Source organism: Echinops telfairi, unplaced genomic scaffold (genome assembly GCF_000313985.2).
Source record: "Echinops telfairi isolate 266 unplaced genomic scaffold, ASM31398v2 ScPeMD7_3;HRSCAF=10, whole genome shotgun sequence".
In the NCBI taxonomy this organism is placed as follows: Eukaryota; Metazoa; Chordata; class Mammalia; order Afrosoricida; family Tenrecidae; genus Echinops; species Echinops telfairi.
The window spans coordinates 27,524,896-27,543,823 of record NW_022103899.1 but is presented as its reverse complement, the minus strand read 5'-3'; the positions used below and the strand labels follow the sequence as shown (position 1 = coordinate 27,543,823).

At 42.8% G+C, this 18,928-nt stretch overlaps 1 protein-coding gene across 2 annotated transcripts in view; it reads left to right on the top strand.

Annotated features, from left to right (window-relative positions):
• TMEM237 (transmembrane protein 237) overlaps positions 1–15,729 on the top strand; it is a 22,497-nt gene extending 6,768 nt beyond the window's left edge. The window contains exons 5-13 of one of the 2 annotated variants that reach the window (XM_013004320.2): positions 1,819–1,953; positions 4,232–4,352; positions 5,232–5,389; positions 6,557–6,680; positions 6,951–7,142; positions 9,539–9,612; positions 10,452–10,545; positions 12,118–12,239; positions 15,125–15,729. In XM_013004320.2, the coding sequence (XP_012859774.1) occupies positions 1,819–1,953; positions 4,232–4,352; positions 5,232–5,389; positions 6,557–6,680; positions 6,951–7,142; positions 9,539–9,612; positions 10,452–10,545; positions 12,118–12,239; positions 15,125–15,192 (1,088 nt within the window). In that variant the 3' untranslated portion in view covers positions 15,193–15,729. Of the gene's footprint in view, positions 1–1,818; positions 1,954–4,231; positions 4,353–5,231; positions 5,390–6,556; positions 6,681–6,950; positions 7,143–9,538; positions 9,613–10,451; positions 10,546–12,117; positions 12,240–15,124 lie in introns of those variants that run through there. The other variant, XM_045297372.1, reaches the window with a different exon arrangement.
• Positions 15,730–18,928: the final 3,199 nt, after the last annotated feature.

Here is an 18,928-nt window from a genome sequence, read left to right as displayed (position 1 = left end):
AAGTGGAGAGCAACTGTTTTGAGAATAATGAGGGCAATGAGTGTACAAATGTGCTTTACACAATTGATGTATGTATGGATTGTGATAAGAGTTGTATGAGCCCCTAATAAAACAATTTTAAAAATATCCAATCTTAATTAAGAAAACACAGTTGCCATCTACTCAGCTCTGAATTGTGGTGGCCCTGCGGATCCTGGATTAGAACAGTGCCCCAGGGGTTACAAGGGCTGGTTTTTTAGAAGTGGATTTGTAGGTCTTTTCCCCCACTCTCAAGTGATGCCAGATGCGTACATCAGTTCAGTATGTATCGTAACAGATCCAAATGGGTAAATAATCAGTGCACATTTGGTATATGCAGTACACAAAGTTTTTATTTATTCTCTCATAGTTTTTGTCAGTAAAGAAGGCACAAGATAATGTATTTGGACAGAACCTGGCTTTTGTAGCTAAGCTTTGTATTTAAGAATTTTATTAATTTGAAGAGCCTAAGATTTGATAAAGACCTAAGAGGAATGGATGCATTTGAATTGTGCTGGAGAAGAATACTGAAAGGACCATGGACTGCCGGAAGGACAAACCGATCGCTGTTGGAAGAAGTCCTGCCAAGTGCTCCTTCGAGCAAGGATGGCAAGACTTGGTCTTACCTACTCCAGACATATTGTCAGGGGAAGGCCCTCCATGAGGTGGATTGACAAGCGGCCGCAGCCATGGGCTCCAGCTGGGAACAAGGTCGGGGTGGCTTAGGGCCACGCAGTGTTTCCTTCTGCTGTGAATAGGGTCACTGTGGATTGGAGCTGACATCTAACAACAACTACAAAAATCAGAGGTTGCACAGTGGTTAAGTGCTCAGCCGCTAACGGAAATGCTAGTTGTTTGAACCCGGCAGCTGCCGCTCAGGAGAAAAACCTGGCAGTCACTTCCAGAGGTACTAGAACTTTGGAAATTCTCGGGCAGCTCCACTCTGACCTGGAGGGTAAATATAAGTCCAAATCCACTCACCAGCTGTGGGTGAAGTTTGATACTATTTAGATCTATATGTAGAAATAATAGTAAACAAGCTAGTTCTGCTAGCATTCATTTGACACACCGAGTACAGATTTTATATTACTCATAACACTGCTGTCTGATGGGTTCCTACTCAGTGCCCCAGTAGGACAGGGAAAAGCCACTCTAGATTTCCTGAGACGGAAAATCTTTCCAGGAAAACACAGTCTCGTCTTTCTTCCAGGGAGCAGTTGGTGGGTTTGAACTTAGCCTTGGAGTTTGCAGCCCAGCACATAAGCCACACCACCACCAGGGCTCCTTTGTGACTCATCATGTGATATAAATGAATTGTCATGACAATTTTTATAGTTAGAAAAGATAGAAAAAAGAGCAGTTAATCATTTAGAGTCGTGGGTGGTGCAAGTCCGTTCAGCGTCTAACCAGAAGGTTGGAGGGTCAAGCCTACCCTGAATGGCCTTGGAAGAGAGACCTGGTAATTTACCTGGGAAACTCTTAGGGCCTAACATGCACAGCAGCACTTTCTATGTAAGTTGTTGGTAAATTCTGAAGAGTTGTCTGCCCCGCCCCCACCCCACCACCCCGCCCCCCATTTTCTGTTCTCTCCAGCTCCTCCCCCTTTCCCTTCCTTGTTCCTCATTTATTTCTTTTCTTAACCTGAAGCCCAAAGTTAAAGGTGAGAAGAAAGGACATCAACATTTGGGGCATAATTATAAAAGGGAATAAGGAATTCTTGTATTGAAAACTTCAAAGTCTCATTTATCTTTTTACAATTCAGTAATCTCTGCTCGTTCCCCTATTTCTTCCACTCCGTAGTCAGTACCTCTTTGGATGGTCTTGTCCAGGCTGCTGTCCGTGGGCCTTCTGAAGTCAGTGAGCCAACGAAAGAGCCCACGGAGCAGCCAGAAGCTCCTGGTCAAAGGAGAAACAAGAAGACAAGACTTCCCCTTGGTATGTGAAGAAACCAACACTGGGTCTGATAATGGTTGTAATTGTGGTGATAAAAACCTGTCTGTTCTAATGTGCCCCTCATTATATCTTAGAGGGTTGTTTCCTGTTTGTTTGGGGGTTTTTTGACTACTAGAATAACTCCCAAGGGTTAATAAGTCAGTAACATTTTAGATCTCTTTTTGAGCATATGTGACATAGGTTATGAGGGAAAGGTCCAGTCAGGACTAAAGTAAAGTTCACGGGCAGAACACGGTGCACGTCACGTCTGATTGGTAGAAAGGAACTTCTTTGTTAACATCACTGTTGGTGGTGGGGCGTTTCCATAGGAACCCTGTGGACAGCAGACTGAAACACTGCCCAGTCCTGCGCCATCCTCACAATTTTTATTTTGTTTGAGCCCATTGTTATAGACGGAACCGATCATTTCAGCAGCCACTGTGTCAGTCCATGTCACGGAAGGCCATCCTCCTGTCACTGACCCTCCCCCTTAGCAAACATGACAGCCCTCTCCAGATTGATCTTTCCTGATACCATGTCCAAAGTACATGCAACAAAGTCTCGCTATCCTAAGGAATTTTCTGGCTTGACTTCCTCCAAGAGGGATTTGTTTGTTCTTCTGGCGGTCCATGGTACTTTCGGTATTCTTTGCCAACCCCAGAATTCAGATGGATCAGTTGTTCTGTTTCCGTCTCCGTTGTCTGTCGCATGCATATCAGGGGTTTGAAAATACCATGGCTTGAATTAGGGACACCTTTGTCCTCAAAGTGACATCTTTGCTCTTTAACACTGAAAGGAGCCCTGTGTAGCACATTGTCCCAATGCAATATGTCATTTGATACCTTGCCTGCTGCTCCCATTAGCATTGACTGTAGATCCAAGTACAATGAAATCCTTGACAACGTCAGTCTTTTCTGCTTATTACGATATTGCATATTGGTCCAGTTGTGAGGATTTGCTTTTCTTGACATAGAGTTGCAGGCTGTGTTAGTCTGGGTGGACTAAAGAAACAAATTCATAGAGACTCATGTGAATAAGAAAGAGTTTTATATACAAGAGCAGTTAAATAGTAAGGAAACATCCCAGCCCAGTCCAGATCAAGTTCATAAGTCCGATATTAGCCCATATGCCCTATATCAATCTATAAAGTCCTCTTCAGACTCATGAAACATGTGCAATGATGCTGAATGCAGGAAGGTCACAGGCCAGTGGGATAGAAGTTTTCTGGGTCCAGTGGCAGGTGTTGTAAGCATCTCAGCACTGGCAGGGGTCTCCACATGGTTTCTCCAGCACCCAGGGCTGCATCAGGGTAGGACTGTGTGACTTCTCCATCTCAGGGCACTCTTGTAGTTCCATATATCTTGTCAGCTGCAATGTCTCCCAAAGGGTGAGTGTGTCTTCTGCCTCCTAAGAGGAAATCCAGGAATTCCCAGAATTCTCAGGAGGAGGCCATGCCCACACAGAGGCCTCATTGGCTATGATCCGACTGACAGACTAGACTCCACCCCTTCACTCTTAGTGTTATCCAGTCCCAAACTGACACCAGATTATGTAACTACTACACAAGCCATACTGTAGACCGTGGTTCTCAACCTTCCTCATGCCTCTAACACAGTTCCTCATGTTGTGGTGACCCCCAATCATAAAATTATTTTCATTGCTACTTCATAACTTATTTGGCTACTGCTGTGAATCAGGCGACCCCTGTGAAAGGGTCGTCTGACCCCCAGAGGGGCCGTGACCCACAGGTTGAGAGCCGCTGCTGTGGACAGTGCTCTTGATCTTCATCAGTAGGTTCTTCAATTCCTCTTGATTTTCGGCAAGCAAGGTTGTGTCTTTTGCATATCTCGGGTGCTGACGAACCTCCCGTTAGGCCCGATGCTGCATTCTTCTTCGTGCCGTCCCGTTGCATAGATATTTGCTCAGTAGATCGCGCGCTGCTCCCTGCACACTCACGTCTTGCTGGTTTTGCGCTCTGGTCTTCTGTGGGAACAAACTGAGCGCAATGGCTTCTGAGTCCTCGAGCCCTTACGGTGCAGCCGCAGCACCGCGGGCACCCTGGTCACCACCCGGGTGTTATGTGACTTAATTTTCCTTCTGTCTTGTTTGCCATTGCAACTTCAAATTTTATCTTTAGAGGTGTAAAGCTTTAAACATAAAAAACTTGGAAAAACATCTTGGCCCAGTTAAAATTCTCAAAGTTCTTTTGCCATAAAAAACCGCATGCCTTGCTTTTCTTTTTATATCATAGTCATTGAAACTTAATTTGCTGGCTTTTCAGAATTGGAGACTTCCTTTCCCCAAAGAAAGGCATCCAGTCCGTCTTCATTACGCAATGAAAATGGCCTGGATGTGGAGCCAGCTGAGGAGGCAGTGATTCAAAAACCTCGAAAAAAGACAAAGTAAGAATGTATTTGCCTTCTAGATAGTGCCCAGGGGTACCCTCAGGCTTAGTTTGGAGCTATCAAATGGTGGTTTTCCCTGAAGTCTTAGTGTAAGTACTTACTGTAGCTGTATGTAATGTTACAAAAATATCAGTGAGACCAATCTAGAGGTTAATTTGAGAAGAATAAACCACAGAGTAAAAGAAAATATTCTTAAATTAAAATATCTTTGGAGTTGACACTAAAATTTAGATATGTAAGATTTTACATCAGCAACAAGAAAAAGTAAAGATAATGTTAATAAAAAATAGGCTATTATGACTTCTTGTCTCATGTTTACAGAATTTAAACTATTTCAGCACTATGTATTATATATATAATTTATATTTAACCTAGGAAAATAAGCTAGGAGTTATATAACACTGTGGTTTTTTTCCCCTGTGGCATAGTGGTTATGCAGGGTCAGCAGTCTGAAACTACCAGCTGCTCCGCAGGGGAGACGAAGCTTTCTGCTCCCATGAAGAGTTACAGGGTCAGAAACCCACAGGACAGTTCAACCGTGTTCGAGTCCACTCAGTGACAGTGACTTGAGTTTCATTTGAAAGTGGCTCTACCAATATTGATCAAGTATCTTATCTAGAGAGTCATTAGTTTTAAATCTAAAAAGGACCTTAAAATCTAATTAAGTTACTTCATTTCCAGAGGTGAGGACTAAAGTGGACAGAAATCCAGATGATGTGCTGCAGAGAACCATAGTTAAGACTGGATCCATAGTTGTAACAGAAATGTCTTGTGGCCAAGTTAAGGGCTCTTTCCCTGATATTCACAGTCACTTTGTGTTGTGGGTCTGTACAAACTCAGTCATTACTATTCCTCTTACATCCTCCCTGACTGCAGGAAGACGAAGCCACCAGAATCACAGTATGCCAATGAGCTAGGCGTGGAAGATGAAGACATAATTACTGACGAGCCAAACAGTGTAGAGCAGCGCACTGTCTTCACTGCCCCCACTGGCACCAGCCAGCCTGTGGGCAAAATATTTGTGGAAAAAAGCCGTGAGTACTTCCTGGTTTTGAACATGAGCTATTTAACAATCAAACAAGACCATCCTTTGACCAAGGAATTTGAATGAAGGAATTAAATTGAAATATGAACAAAAATTATACGCAAAGATAAACATCACCGTATTATTCATGCGTCTGAAAATCAGAAAACAGCCAACATAGGGAATAGGAGGATAATTTTAAGTTAAGGTGTCTCTATGTAATAAAATATTCTGTACCATTAAACACTGTTTAGGGAACATTTTCAGAAACAGATCCCAATGAAAAGCGATATCACACACCTACACACACGCACACACCAGTAATTTCAACCTTAGAAAAATGTAGAGGTCAAAAAGGCTAGACAGAAATATCAAAGTATTAATGCAGTTTGCTTTTCAGTTATAAGCTTTTGGTTGATTTTAAAAATCTTTGCACCTACTCCTCATATATTCTTTATTTTACTTTCCCATTTTTTACCATTGATGGTGGTAGGAGAGCAGGTGGTTGATAAGTAAAAAGAAATGAGGGAGAATAACTGATGGTACCACCATCTATTTAAGAAACAACACTACAGCAATGTTTTTGCTGAGAAAATGGTTCTGACATTGGGTGGCATAGACTGTTGAGAAGACAGTGCACTGTAGTATTTAAGACAAATCCAGAGCATGGTGTGACCATGCTCTATCCCTATAGATGAGCTGCTCCAAGAACAAGTGTGAACCAAAAGTTAGCTTTAAACTTGCCATACGGAGTGAGGGTCTTAGCATCTTGATTCCCACCTGAGGGATTCTGGCATTCTAGCCAAGGTAGGCTGAACTGACTAATCCAGGGCCCCACTGTTGGGTATGTGAAAGGCTTTTAGACTTCATTCTGGGTTGAAAATTTCACGGTTATATTTCATGAAATAGAATTGTTTTCTAAAACAATTGCTTTAGCATCTACTCTCGGTTCATCAGAAAGTGCATGGACATTGTTTATGTTTCATGAAAGTGAAAAAAATGTACCATGTTCAAGCAAAAAAAAGAAAATCCCTTTAGGATATAGGGACTGAGATAAAGGGAACTTTCAGATAGAAAAACAGCAGAATTTCCATCTGTCTAAGGGTCTAAAATGTAGAAATGTAAAAACAACTGCCAAGCACCCTCTTGCTGGGCATTGATCGTTGTGTGTTCTCAGGGCGGTTCCAGGCCGCGGATCGGTCAGAGCTGATAAAGACCACAGGAAATGTAGAAATGTCCATGGACATGAAGCCCTCCTGGACGACTAGAGATGTGGCTCTCTCCATACACCGGGCTTTCAGGTGGCTCTTTCTGCTGAACTTTCCTTAAAACAAATGTTAAAGTAGGCTCCCTATTAAAAAATAAGTCATGGTTGTTCAATACTGTTAATAAAACACCTACGATAATGTAGGTTTTTTTAAAAAATGAATTGATCGGTATAGCAAAAAATAAAAGACTTGTTTTCTTCTGAAAGGTTGAATTTTAGTCTTACGTAAAGAGTTTTAAAACTTGGCTGTGGCATTTCACGTTAGTAACTTCTGTATGCCGGTTATGGACTTGTGTTCTTTCAGGATGCTTGGTCTCTTTTCTCACGGCTTCTTGGCTGGCTGTGCCGTGTGGAATACTGTTGTGATATATGTTCTGGCAGGAGATCAGCTCTCGAACCTTTCCAACTTTCTGCAGCAGTACAAGACTTTGGCCTATCCATTCCAGAGTCTCCTCTACTTGCTTTTGGCTCTAAGTACTGTCTCAGCTTTTGACAGGTAAGCCTCTTGCGGCTGCAGATTCCCCTAACTTCTCTTTAGGAGGAAATGCTGAACTAAATGGATCATGGACTCACTATTTCAAAATAGTGAAAATCCTCACCACCGGACCAGCGAGCAGAATCGTGCTAAACGGAGGAGATGTGAGGTTGTCAAGGATTTCATTTTACTTGAATCCACCACTAACGCTTCTGGGCAGCAGCGGTCAAGAAACCAAGGGACATTGCCCATTGGGCAAATCGGCCACATAAGACAAGCCTTTGACAGTGTTAAGAGCACAGGTGCCACTTGGGAGACAAAGGTGCAGCTAATCTCAGCCGGGCTGTGTGTAATCTCTTCCTTTGCATATGAAAACTGGGCAATACTAAGGAAGAGTTGAGAAGAATGAATGCCGTTGTACTGTGATATTGGCAAAGAATATTAAGTATATCTCGGACTTCCAGAAGAATAAACACATCATTGAAAGTACAACCCGACTCAAATAGACAGTAACGGTTTGGAAAATGATGATGACAATGTCTGTCCAAATATACTTGGTTCAACTGATATATGGAATGTTATAAGAGCTGTAAAAGCCCCCAATAAAATGATTTAAAAAAAGAGTAGAAAGAAAATGTTTTGAAAAAGATGACAACATATGTACAGATGTGCTTGACACAATGGATATATGCATGGATGTGATAAGGGCTGTAAGGGCCCCCAACAAAGAGAAAACTAAAAAAAAGAAGATAAAGAGCAGAGAAAAGGAGAACGTACAACCCGAATGTTCCTTAGAAATGGAACTGGTGAGACTTCATCTTTCTTCCTTTGGACAGGTCATCAGAGGGACCAGTCCCTGGAAATCAGCTTGGTCGGGAATCCACAGCCAGCAGAGAGGAGGACCCTCAACAAGACGGGTCCCTGCAGTGAAGACAGCAGGGACTCCAGCACAGCAGTTGTGGGGCGGGACAGGCAGTGTCGCGTCCTGGTGTACACAGATCGGGCGCTGAGTCCGAATGGCCTTGCTGGCACCTAACAACATCCTAAAACATGCACTACACAGACGGCCACGGAGTCTTCTCCAACTCAGCACCCACGGGACAGACTCGACCTGCCCTGCTGGGTTTCCAAACAGTCCCTCTTAATGGGAGCAGAAAGCCGCCTCTGCCGAGGAGTGGTTTGTGGGTTGGAACTATGACTTTGCTGTTAGCTATCCAATAACTCACTAAATCACCTAACAACATCAAACATCTTGTTTTGACTTAAAAAAAACTTACACTGTTCTTCTTTTGGGGCAAGGATACAACTACTTTGGACTAAAACTTCCTTTTTTTAAACTAAAACTTCTGTGATATCAGGATTATTAAAATCAGGATCAGATAAAATTTCGTTTTTACCCCTAGGACTTAACACCAAAAGAATGCTTGAAATAATCTTCTAGTTAATTGTTTTTTGTTTTTTTTTAAATCATTTTATTAGGGGCTCATACAACTCTTATCACAATCCATACACTCATCAATTGTGTAAAGCGCATTTGTACATTCATTGCCCTCATCATATTCTCAAAACATTTCCTCTCCACTTAAACCCCGGGCATTAGGTCCTCATTTTTCTCTTCCCTCCCCCCTCCCCCCTCCCTCATGAGTCCTTGATAGTTTATAAATTGTTATTTTGTCATATCTTGCCCTGTCCGACGTCTCCCTTCACCCACTTTTCTGTTGTCCGTCCCCCAGGGAGGAGGTCACACACAGTTCCACGTAATCGGTTCCCTCTTTCCTACCCATTCTCCCTTTACCCTCCCTGTTTCGCCATTCACACCACTGGTCCTATAGGGCTCATCCGCCCTGGATTCCCTGTATTTCCAGTTCCTATCTGTACCAGTGTACATCCTCTGGTCTAGCCAGACTTGCAAGGTCGAATTCGAGTCATGGTAGTGGGAGTGGGGAGAAAACATTTAGGAACTAGAGGAAAGTTGTATTTTTCATCGTTGTTACATCGCACCCTGACTGGCACCCTGACTGGCTCGTCTCCTCCCTGAGACCCCTCTGCAAGGGGATCTCCAGTGGCCTACTAATGGGCTTTGGGTCTCCACTCCGCACTCCCCCCATCATTCACTATAGTAAGATTTTTTGTTCTGATGATGCCTTATACCTGATGCCTTCGACACCTCGTGGTTGCATAGGCTGACATGCTTCTTCCATGTGGGCTTTGTTGCTTCTGAGCTTGATGGCCGCTTGATTACCTTCATTGTTTTGTACGTCATTTGTAAATAAGATATTCTAATGATGTGAATTGTAAACTAATATCTGAAAGCCTGGTACTCCACGATTCGTGTCTGGACAGCAGAGATGAAATGTGGAGGCAGAGTAAGTTCTGTCAGTTTTCAGCTGACAGTGACAAGGCTTTTGTGTTCCCAGAATCGACTTTGCTAAGACATCGGTGGCAATCCGGAGTTTGCTTGCCTTGGATCCAACCGCTTTAGCATCTTTCTGTAAGTAAATAGTTTCATTCTACAATGATATTAACCTTGAGTTACCTGTAATTGTGAGCCAGGAAAAATAGAATTTTCATTTCTACTTATAAACGTTATTTATAGATGTCCAGTGGAATTTGTAATTTTAGAAATGCACGACAGGCATAATTTTAATCCAATTATTTTTAATACAGGTTGATCTAAGTACTTGTAAAAATTAAATATCTTTATAATACTTAGATGAGGAGCCCTAGTAGTGTAGTGGTTACAAGTTGGGCTGCTTCCCACAAGGTCAGCAATTTGAAACCACCAGGTGCTCTGAGGAGAAAGACGAGACTTTCTACTCCTATGAAGAGTTACAGGTTCAGAAACTCGCAGGGACTGTTCTATCCTATCCTGTAGGTTCACTATGAATCAGAATCCCCTATGGCAGTGATTTAGTTATTATTTTTTCTTTGCTTAGTAATACTTAGATTGAAGTTTTTAGCTTTAGTACTTTCTACCTGACATTAAGCAGTCTCTGCTAGTATTGCTTTTCAGTAACAAACATTTTTTGATAATTTGGATACATTGGTTCTTAGTGATAAGAATTCTAATAAAGCTGGTTTTAGTACCTTCAGGAAATCATTTAATTTCTCAAAAGATGTAGGCTCTTGGCAATTCTAATGTGCATCTTGAAAGACTTGATCCCCTCTATTCTTGAAAATTACTATTTTGCTATCAGTCTACTGAAGTCAATTCATTCTTTTATACCTTACCACAATACAGATAATTTTTGTCTTTAATGTAATCTATTAATTCAAAATAAAGTGGATTATTGCAAACACATTGTTAGTAATTGTTTGTCTTTGTCTTAGTGTACTTCACTGCTCTGACCCTATCTCTGAGCCAACAAATGACAAGTGACAGGATCCACCTGTACACACCTGCCTCTGTCAATGGGAGCCTCTGGTAAGACTTCACAGCAGCATTCCCAACTGTTGGTGGTAATAACAACAGTGGAGACCATCTCTTCTTAACCTCCCTAGTCTGTTACAGGGATTCGTATATTAGTGGAGGCCCTGTTTTTGTTTCTGAAAATAGGGCAAGAAGATACCGATGCTGCTAGTTGGGTGGGCAGCTCTATTTTTAAGGACATGCCTTCTTCCTAGAAATCTGTTTAGATGCACAAGCTGTGGTTTTTAAAATAGTCATCACAAGATGGGCTGCAGGGGCCCTGCACTCTCACCGGAGTCAGGGACCCTAACCCCTCAGCACGGGGGCAGGTCGTGGTTGCTGGGATAGACTCAGAAGCCAAGCAGTAGCCGATCAGAGCAGCCACGAAGCCGACAAGGTGGCTGAGGTTCCAGTTCACAGACCTCAGAGGGGCAGGACTAAGGTCCAAGAGGGAAAGGAAATAGTATTGCTTTCAAGTTCTAGTTCACATGCATGAATTTATTCCAAGTAAACGTGTTTCTAAACATGTCTCTTTGATTAGCGCATGGCTGCTGACATGTTCTCTTAGTAATACACTTGTCTTACTTAGTCTTGTTTTGGCTTTTAAAAAATTAAAACCTGGTTTCTGAGGGAATCCGCTGTGTCAGTTACATTTAAGTCAGAGACGTCAGCTGAGAGGGCCATGACTTTCTCGGGCTGCAAAGGGCTGCTCTTGGAACTTCTTTGGAAGAAAGATTTTTTAAATTGAAAACTGCATTGATGAGCAAAAGGCAGGGGAGATTGTGCTGAAGAGCGTTTCCTGTCGGGATGGTGCACACTTCTGTTCTTTGAGGTAGCAGGGGGGTGCTATGAGAATTTCATTTGGAAACTGTCCTCATCCACCCTGAATCCCTGGGCTCACCCCTTCAGACTGACTTTTTGTTTCCCAAACTCAAAGAATGTTGACAAGGAACACAACTTGGGTGCCGGTGGGATGCCCAAACTGCCATTTTGACATAGTGTAATTCCGAGGGCAGAATCCTCCGGGGAAGGGCTAGAGAGATGGAAATACTGCCTCCGAAGCACATAGACCAGGTGGAGGATATGTCAAGGAACTGTGGCTGTATGTTTAAAAATTTTTGTTTAATAAAAAATTTTCTGATTTTGTAGCAACCTCTTTTATTTCCCCTCAGATATCCTCATTGAGGAATAGAGCTATGGTAGTGGGAAGGGAGACTTATGGAAATCTCTTTTTTTTTTAGCACTCCTACGTTTCCAGTAATGTGCAAAGCACATCTGTGGAAGGTTAGCTACAGATCTGCTGGGAGCTCAAACATAAAAACTGGGCTGTGTTTCGTTCTGTTGTGCACAGCGGCGCTATGAGTCGGAACCGGCTCCACGGCACCGAGCAACAACAAAGTTCTCACAATGTGGTTCATTTTGTAGGGAAATTATATTGTGTTTCATGCTTGTTACTTCTCCATGAGCGGACGGCTCTTCTGTTTAAAGTAGACAGAGTACCCATATTTAGACATCGGAGCCCAAAGAAGGATGCTTCTTTTTTTCTTTTTAGAAGGATGCTTCTAATGAGTAGTTCTCTATCCTTAGGGCAGCCGGAACTGAGGAGCAGATTCTGCAGCCGTGGATGGTGGTGAATCTGGTGCTAGCTCTGCTGGTTGGATTGTCCTGGCTCTTTTTATCTTATCGGCCTGAGATGGATCTTAGTGAAGGTATGAAAAAGGGAAACAGACTATCTTGAAGACTTCTTAATGGTTTATAAGTCATCGTTTATGGCTTATTCTGAGAGCAAACGCACATTGAAAACAAAACAACTCCAAAAGAGTGAAAATGACAAGTAGAAAGAGAACGGCGAGCGAAGTGGGCAGAGTGTCTACCAGAGGGAGGCTGTGGGAGAACTCAGAGGGCCTCCTGGGACTCGGGTGCCCTTTTGGGACCCGAGTTTCTCATCTTCTAACTCTTCAAGTCCTTTACAGAAAGTCTGGACTCTTCACTTCCCTTACCCCCTCGGAGCGACATGTCTTAGTAAAACAGATGATTTCTTTGCTGTTGCTTCTCTGCCAGATACATATTCAAGTGAGTTATTCTCACCTCCTTTCCTTGGCAAAAGGCCTTCACCCTGCATGGTCTAATGCAGTGTTTAGTGCTCCGACCCTTGCTGTGCCCTATATGCAGTTGTGGGGTGGAGGCACGGCAGGGGCAGTCTCTAGTCCCCCACCCCTTTGGAACCCCTCTGAAGCCAAAATATCATCCGAGCAACCTGCTAGTCATTTAGTACTGCTTCGGAAACGGCTTAGCATTTTTAGTGTAAGTTGTATTTCCTTGGCAGATGCTCCTCCTTTATACCCTTCAATCACTTTTATGGATATTCTCTGGGCGTTAGTTCACTACTTTAGCCTTGATTTTTTTGCATATCCTGAAGGTTTAACTACAATGTGATCAACTAATCACAACCTGTTTCAGAATTGAGAACCTACCATTTTCACTTAAAAGGAAAATCAAGACAGAATGTATTCTCCTTGTATATTTTCATTCGTAATGAAAATGATTAGTATGTTGCCCCTGGAGTAGCTTTATGATTTATTCTTTTTGCTGTGTTTAAAATATTTGAAAACAGCTTAAGCTTTATGTGTTTTTCTGGGGTTTTTTTTTTCCCGTCATTTTTTTTTAATTGATTAGATTCTTAATTTTTTCCCTATATTTCTTGGTGCTTAGATAAAGGAATTGTTTCTATAAGCAGCAGTTTAAATATGGAAGCATCAACAAATACATTCTCTGCTGTGGTTGGGCTTAAGGCTGCATTCAGCTGGTGTGTGCCATATTCAGTCTAAATCACAAAATGTGTGTGTGTGATTTACTGTCATCAGATGGGGGATGGGGGGCTCTCTGACATCCTCTGACCTCACAAGGGCTGGAAGGAAGGAGAATGAAGCACATTAGGCCAAGATGGGATTCCTCTGAGGCTGAGCCAGACACAGACACCCTCCCTCCAACCTTCCTCACCGTCCCTCCCACAGAACTCTCTTCTGCTGGGTTCCACAATCCACTGCAATGGCCACACAGAACTCAGACCGCTGTACTCGCGGTTATGAGGTTGACTAGGGAAGTAACAGTTTGCAGTCTTTTTCTGTGGTTAGGAAAGCCTCCTCGGCTGTGTCCACAGGGACACCTCTCTGGTCCTTGGCTTCTGACCCACTTGGCCCATTGGCCTCTACCCTGTTACATGCTGCTGATAAATGCCCAAAGGGTGGGTCACTCCACCATAAACCTCAGTTTGAAGGTGCTCGAGCTCCATGTATTAGCAAACCCAGGTTCTCTAATGAAGTGCCTGGAGGTATTTCCCTCCAAAGCCAAGCCTCCAGCCCAAAGGCACTCAACTTACTCACCCCAGGGGCTGGGAAGCCGCCTTCTCTTTGTGTCCTGCACTGGCTCTTGGTTCTCCTGCTGGCCTCCTCTGCCTTTGCTCTGGTCTCATAGCTGTCTCCTGGATCAAGAAGGGTCACTGCAGGTGTCTCGGGATCCAAAGGACTCAGCCCACTCCCTGCTGTCTTCCTTGATGGTAGTGAGATCCTTTCTTCCTCCAAAATTGACAGAGCCCTACATTAGAGTTCCAGGTTTTTATAATCACACTTAATGCTGTTAACAATCACACCTGGCTCATATAATCCTATCAGCATCATTCCTATTCTCATCCCAGCCCTGTCAGGAAAGAGAGGCAATACATTTGATTTGTCTGATCCCAATCAGTTGTTGGGTACGAGGTGCAAGAACCGTGGCTGGAAGGGGCAGATCAAGTCCTTCACTGTGCCACACTGGCCAAGTCAGGCGTGCTCAAACTGCGGCCCGCGGGCCACATGCGGCCCACTGAGGACATTGATCCGGCCCGCCGGCTGTTTTTGCCCCGTTTGTTTTTTTTACTTCAAAGTAAGATATGTGCAGTGTGCATAGGAATTTGTTTATAGTTTTTTTTTTAACTATAGTCTGGCCCTCCAACGAGTCTGAGGGACAGTGAACTGGCCCCCTGTTTACAAAGTTTGAGGAGCCCTGGAAGTGTTCCAGATCTGGTTCTCTTCTAGGCCCTGTGATGATATAACTGTTGTTTCTGTGTGGATTAAAAGTGATTGTAAAAAGGACGAGCTTACCTAACTATTGGGTTGCTACAGTGGTTAAATGGGATAACACCTTTACGATATCCTGACACACACCTGAGACAGTTCCAAGCCCATCCTCAGTGTCTGTCCCCTACGCTCTGTGACGATCATGATAGAATCAGACATGTTAGCTGTAATGATCTTTATCTTCATGGACTGGCTAAGTGACTTAAATTTCCCGCTAAAATTTGGTTGGCTGCTACTGAATGATTTATTTTTGGGGTCATTAAAAGTATAAAACTAAAACATTTGAAAATGTACAATGTGTACATTTATCATTAACTCATCTTTTAAGTCAAGTCTGTGAAGAAATTTTACTTGTTCTTGATGACTGAATACTGTTATTATCTATTACATAAATATTGAAGAGTGTTTTAATCCTCAGCCAGGCAGCTCTTTCTGGGGCTCGGGAACCGTCAGGGTGATCTGTGCATCTTCTTCCACAGAGCTGATGTTCTCCTCGGGTGTGGAAGAGTCTCCTGCTCAAGGCCCAAGGACCAAAGGCTCCGCATAAGACCAGCTCACCTGCAGAATAAGGATGACCCAGTATTTATAAACTGTCTCCTTTTTAAAATGTATTTTTATAAGACTTGTCTGTGTATTTGTAATTGATTTTTTGATTAATACTGAAAATTTTCTCAAGATGATGGAAAATGTTGAAATTATATCTGCTATTTATACCCAAACAGTAATTTTTATAGCTTTGTCATCTTAATGCAAAGGTGGTAATAGATAGAAATTAGCAAGTGAAAGTGCTTATTTTCTCTGATTACTTGAATTTATAATCATTATCTTAAAAGAACTAATGTAGAAAAACCATAATTTTAGTATTGTAAAATGTATCAAGTTTAAACATAAATTTGGGGAGGAGTGTTGGAGGGGAAAAAAAAGACATTTTTATTTATTTTTGATGTCTCTTTGCAGAATAAATTGAAATATGACATTTATCTTTTTTGAAACTGGCTTGGTGATTGTGTATCATGTCATGATTGCCATGATTTTAATGTCATCCGTCTTGGAGGTGTTTTACTTCATAGCTAATAAAAGTTTTGTTGCCTAAAAAATTTATGTCCCTTTAAAATCTGTACCAGTGGTTGACACACCTGGTTGCTCACCAGAATAGTTTAGGGAGCCTTATTCAGCAAAAGAAAAACGGAGCTCCCCCAAGAGCCCAGGAGAATAAAGGGGAGGGCTGGCAGGGCTTGCTGGTCTAATGCTCCCAGCTGGTCTCTGCAGCGCCTTGCCTCCTTTCTGCGTGACAAGAACTGGGTAGAAATTCACCAGACCTCTTCTCAGGCTCTGTGCCAGAAAGGTTTCTTGCTCTCAAGGAAGTCCCAGTCTGAGGGAGACTCCTACACTGGAAAAGGCCCCTCAGCCCTGTGTCCTGTGGTGTGTCCACTCTGTGCTAGTTCTATGAAGCCCTAGAATTCAAGACCATCCTAAGACTCAGTCTGGAGAAAGATGCCTTCCGGGCTAAGGAAGCGGTGTCTGCACTCGGAAGAAGGGGAATCCAGCTCCACATCCGCCTGCATTACTCTGACCACAGGGTTCCTCGGAGCAGAGAACTCCTGACTGGTTCAGGGGGGCCTCATGTGGATCTGAACCCTTGGCCAGAAATAGCTCAAATTTCCAAGAGGTTTACCTCCTAACCAAGCTGCCTTTGGACCAGAAAGTACCCCCGGCTTCTCAAGCACTAGCCAGTGGGGTAGGCTTTTTTTCCTGATCTCAACATAGGCAGCCCATGAGATCAGAGCAAAACTTGAAGGGCTTCTAGCTCGTGACTCCCGTCTGTTTTTTGATTTAAGGTTCACATATTATCTGAGTAGTTGTTCAGGGGTTTATTAGCCTTCGATAGCCCCAGATAGTCTGGTGTCGATGAGAAAGTGGCATTTATTTATGCATCCTCACCCTTTGGATTAGAATTCTTTAATGGCTATGACATTTTAAAATCAAAAGCCTTATTGAGAAAACTAAGAAAAATACAGAGAAAATTATTGTATAATTTGCCAGTTTTCCACAATGCTGGCATTTTTCTTTTTTCTTTTTGCTGGCATTTTTCAAAGCGATGGTATAATTCTCACAACTGGACCAATAGATCAATGTAAATGGAGAAAAGATTGAAGTTGCCAAGGATTTTGTCTTGCTTGGATCCACAATCAGTGCTCATGGAAGCAGCAATCAAGAGTTCAAATGATGCACTGCACTGGATAAATCTGCTGCACAAGACCTTTAGAGTGTTGAATAGCAAAGATGTTACTTTGAAGACTAAGGTGTGTTGGACCCAATCCATGGTACTTTCAGTCACCTCATATGCATATGAAAGTTGGACACTGAATAAGGAAGACTTAGCTGGTCCGATGGTAGTGGGTTATTAATTTATAATAAGTTAGAACTTATTAACGTTAGTGTCACTAAAGTTGGTATACAAACCCCCCACTGCTGAATTTGACTGGCTTAAAAAAAAGAAGAAGGAAGACTGAAGAATTATGGTGCTAGCAAAGAATACTGAAAGTACCATGGACTCCCAAAAGGACAAACAAATTTGTCTTGGAAGAAGTCCAGCCAGAATGCATCAGACACAAGGATGGCAAGACTTCATCTCAGGTACTTTGGACATAATGTCAGGAGAAAGCAGTCCTTGGAGAAGGACATCATGCTTGGTAAAGGAGAGGGGCAGCGATAAAGAAGACGGCCCTGACAAGATGATTGACACTGTGGCTGCAGCAATGGTCTCAACCACAGACAATGGTGAGGATGGTGCAGAGTTTCATTCTGTGGTACATAGGGTCACTATGATTGGGAACAAACTCAATGGCACCTAACAACAGCAAGAACTGTTTACTGTCAAGGAGTCCCGGTGGCACAGTGGGTTATGTGTTGGGCTACCAATGGCAAGGCCAGCAGTTCAAAGCCACCAGCCTCTTCTAGGGAGAAACATGAGGCTATCTACTTCCATAAAGAGTTAGTCTCAGAAGCCCACAAGGGTTCTGTCCTAGAGGGTCACCACGTGTCAAAATTGACTCAATGGAAGTGAGTTTCACTTTTTTTTTCTTTCTGGTAATTGAATGCCCAACTCTTTACTAGAGTGGCGGCACCATTTTGAATTCCCCAACTTCTTGTTTCAGAGTCCAAACCTTTTGCTTTTAGAATACTGTAAATACAGCTTAGATGATATGTCTGATTTTCTTCCTCATGTTGTTCCTCAATTTCCTGAACTTTCTGTAAACCAGTGATTAGATCTGTATGCTTGATTAGATTTAGATGGAATATTTTTTAAAACCCACCAAGATTATTTCATGTATGATACTGTGTAGTTTACACTGCATTGCATGAACCTCAAGGAAGCCGTTGTGTGCTGGTGGGCAACACATTTCACTGGCATGGTGATTAAATGCCACCCAGCACAATCACAAAATGACCACAAACATGTATTGAGGGCCTTGGGCTAAGGGGTCATGCATACTGAAGAGCTCAAGGTGAGATTAAGTCCTCGCTCCCAAAGAACTCTAGTGGAATTAATCCTTAATTCGAATAGCCTGAGACCACTAGTAGGGCTGTGCCATATGGTAGCTTGGAGACAGTCACTCATTCTGTCTTTTGGGTATGTGTATGGAGTTACAAGACTTAAGTGAAAGTGAATAGTTACTTAAAAGCTCATGAGGGCCTTCTTGGGTGCAACTATTGGCCTCTCTCTATCCAGAGGAAAGAAGAGTGATGAAAACAGAAACCGCATGGAAACATTTAGGACAATGGACTGATGGACATTAGTATTAGTCTTCCACCACCCTGCAATCAAAAGAACCAGATGGTGCCTGGCTACTACGATGAATTGCTGTGAAAAAGGATCACATTAGAAGGCCCTGGATCGAGTGGCAGTAAAATGTAGAGCGAAACTCAAAATCGTGAGAACGACCGGGCTTACTGGTCAGATAGAGATTGGTGGGACTCCCAACACGATGGCCCTTAGTCACCTTTCAGCTCTGGAAGCGAAGTCACCCCCGGGGTTCAATTTGTAGCCTTAATCATTGACAGGGTGATAGGGGAACAAAAATAAGAGGTATGAACACACTTAGAATAATTGGTTATTTCAGACGAAAAAACTTTACCCAAGGACAAAGTTTCACATGGCTAGGAAAGTAGAAATGGAAACAGGAGGGAGCGGGATGAATCATACTGCATTGAGGATACTGCAGTCAGCGAGATGAAACCACACGTGTGAGTCGTTGAAGGGAAACGGATGATCTACTCTG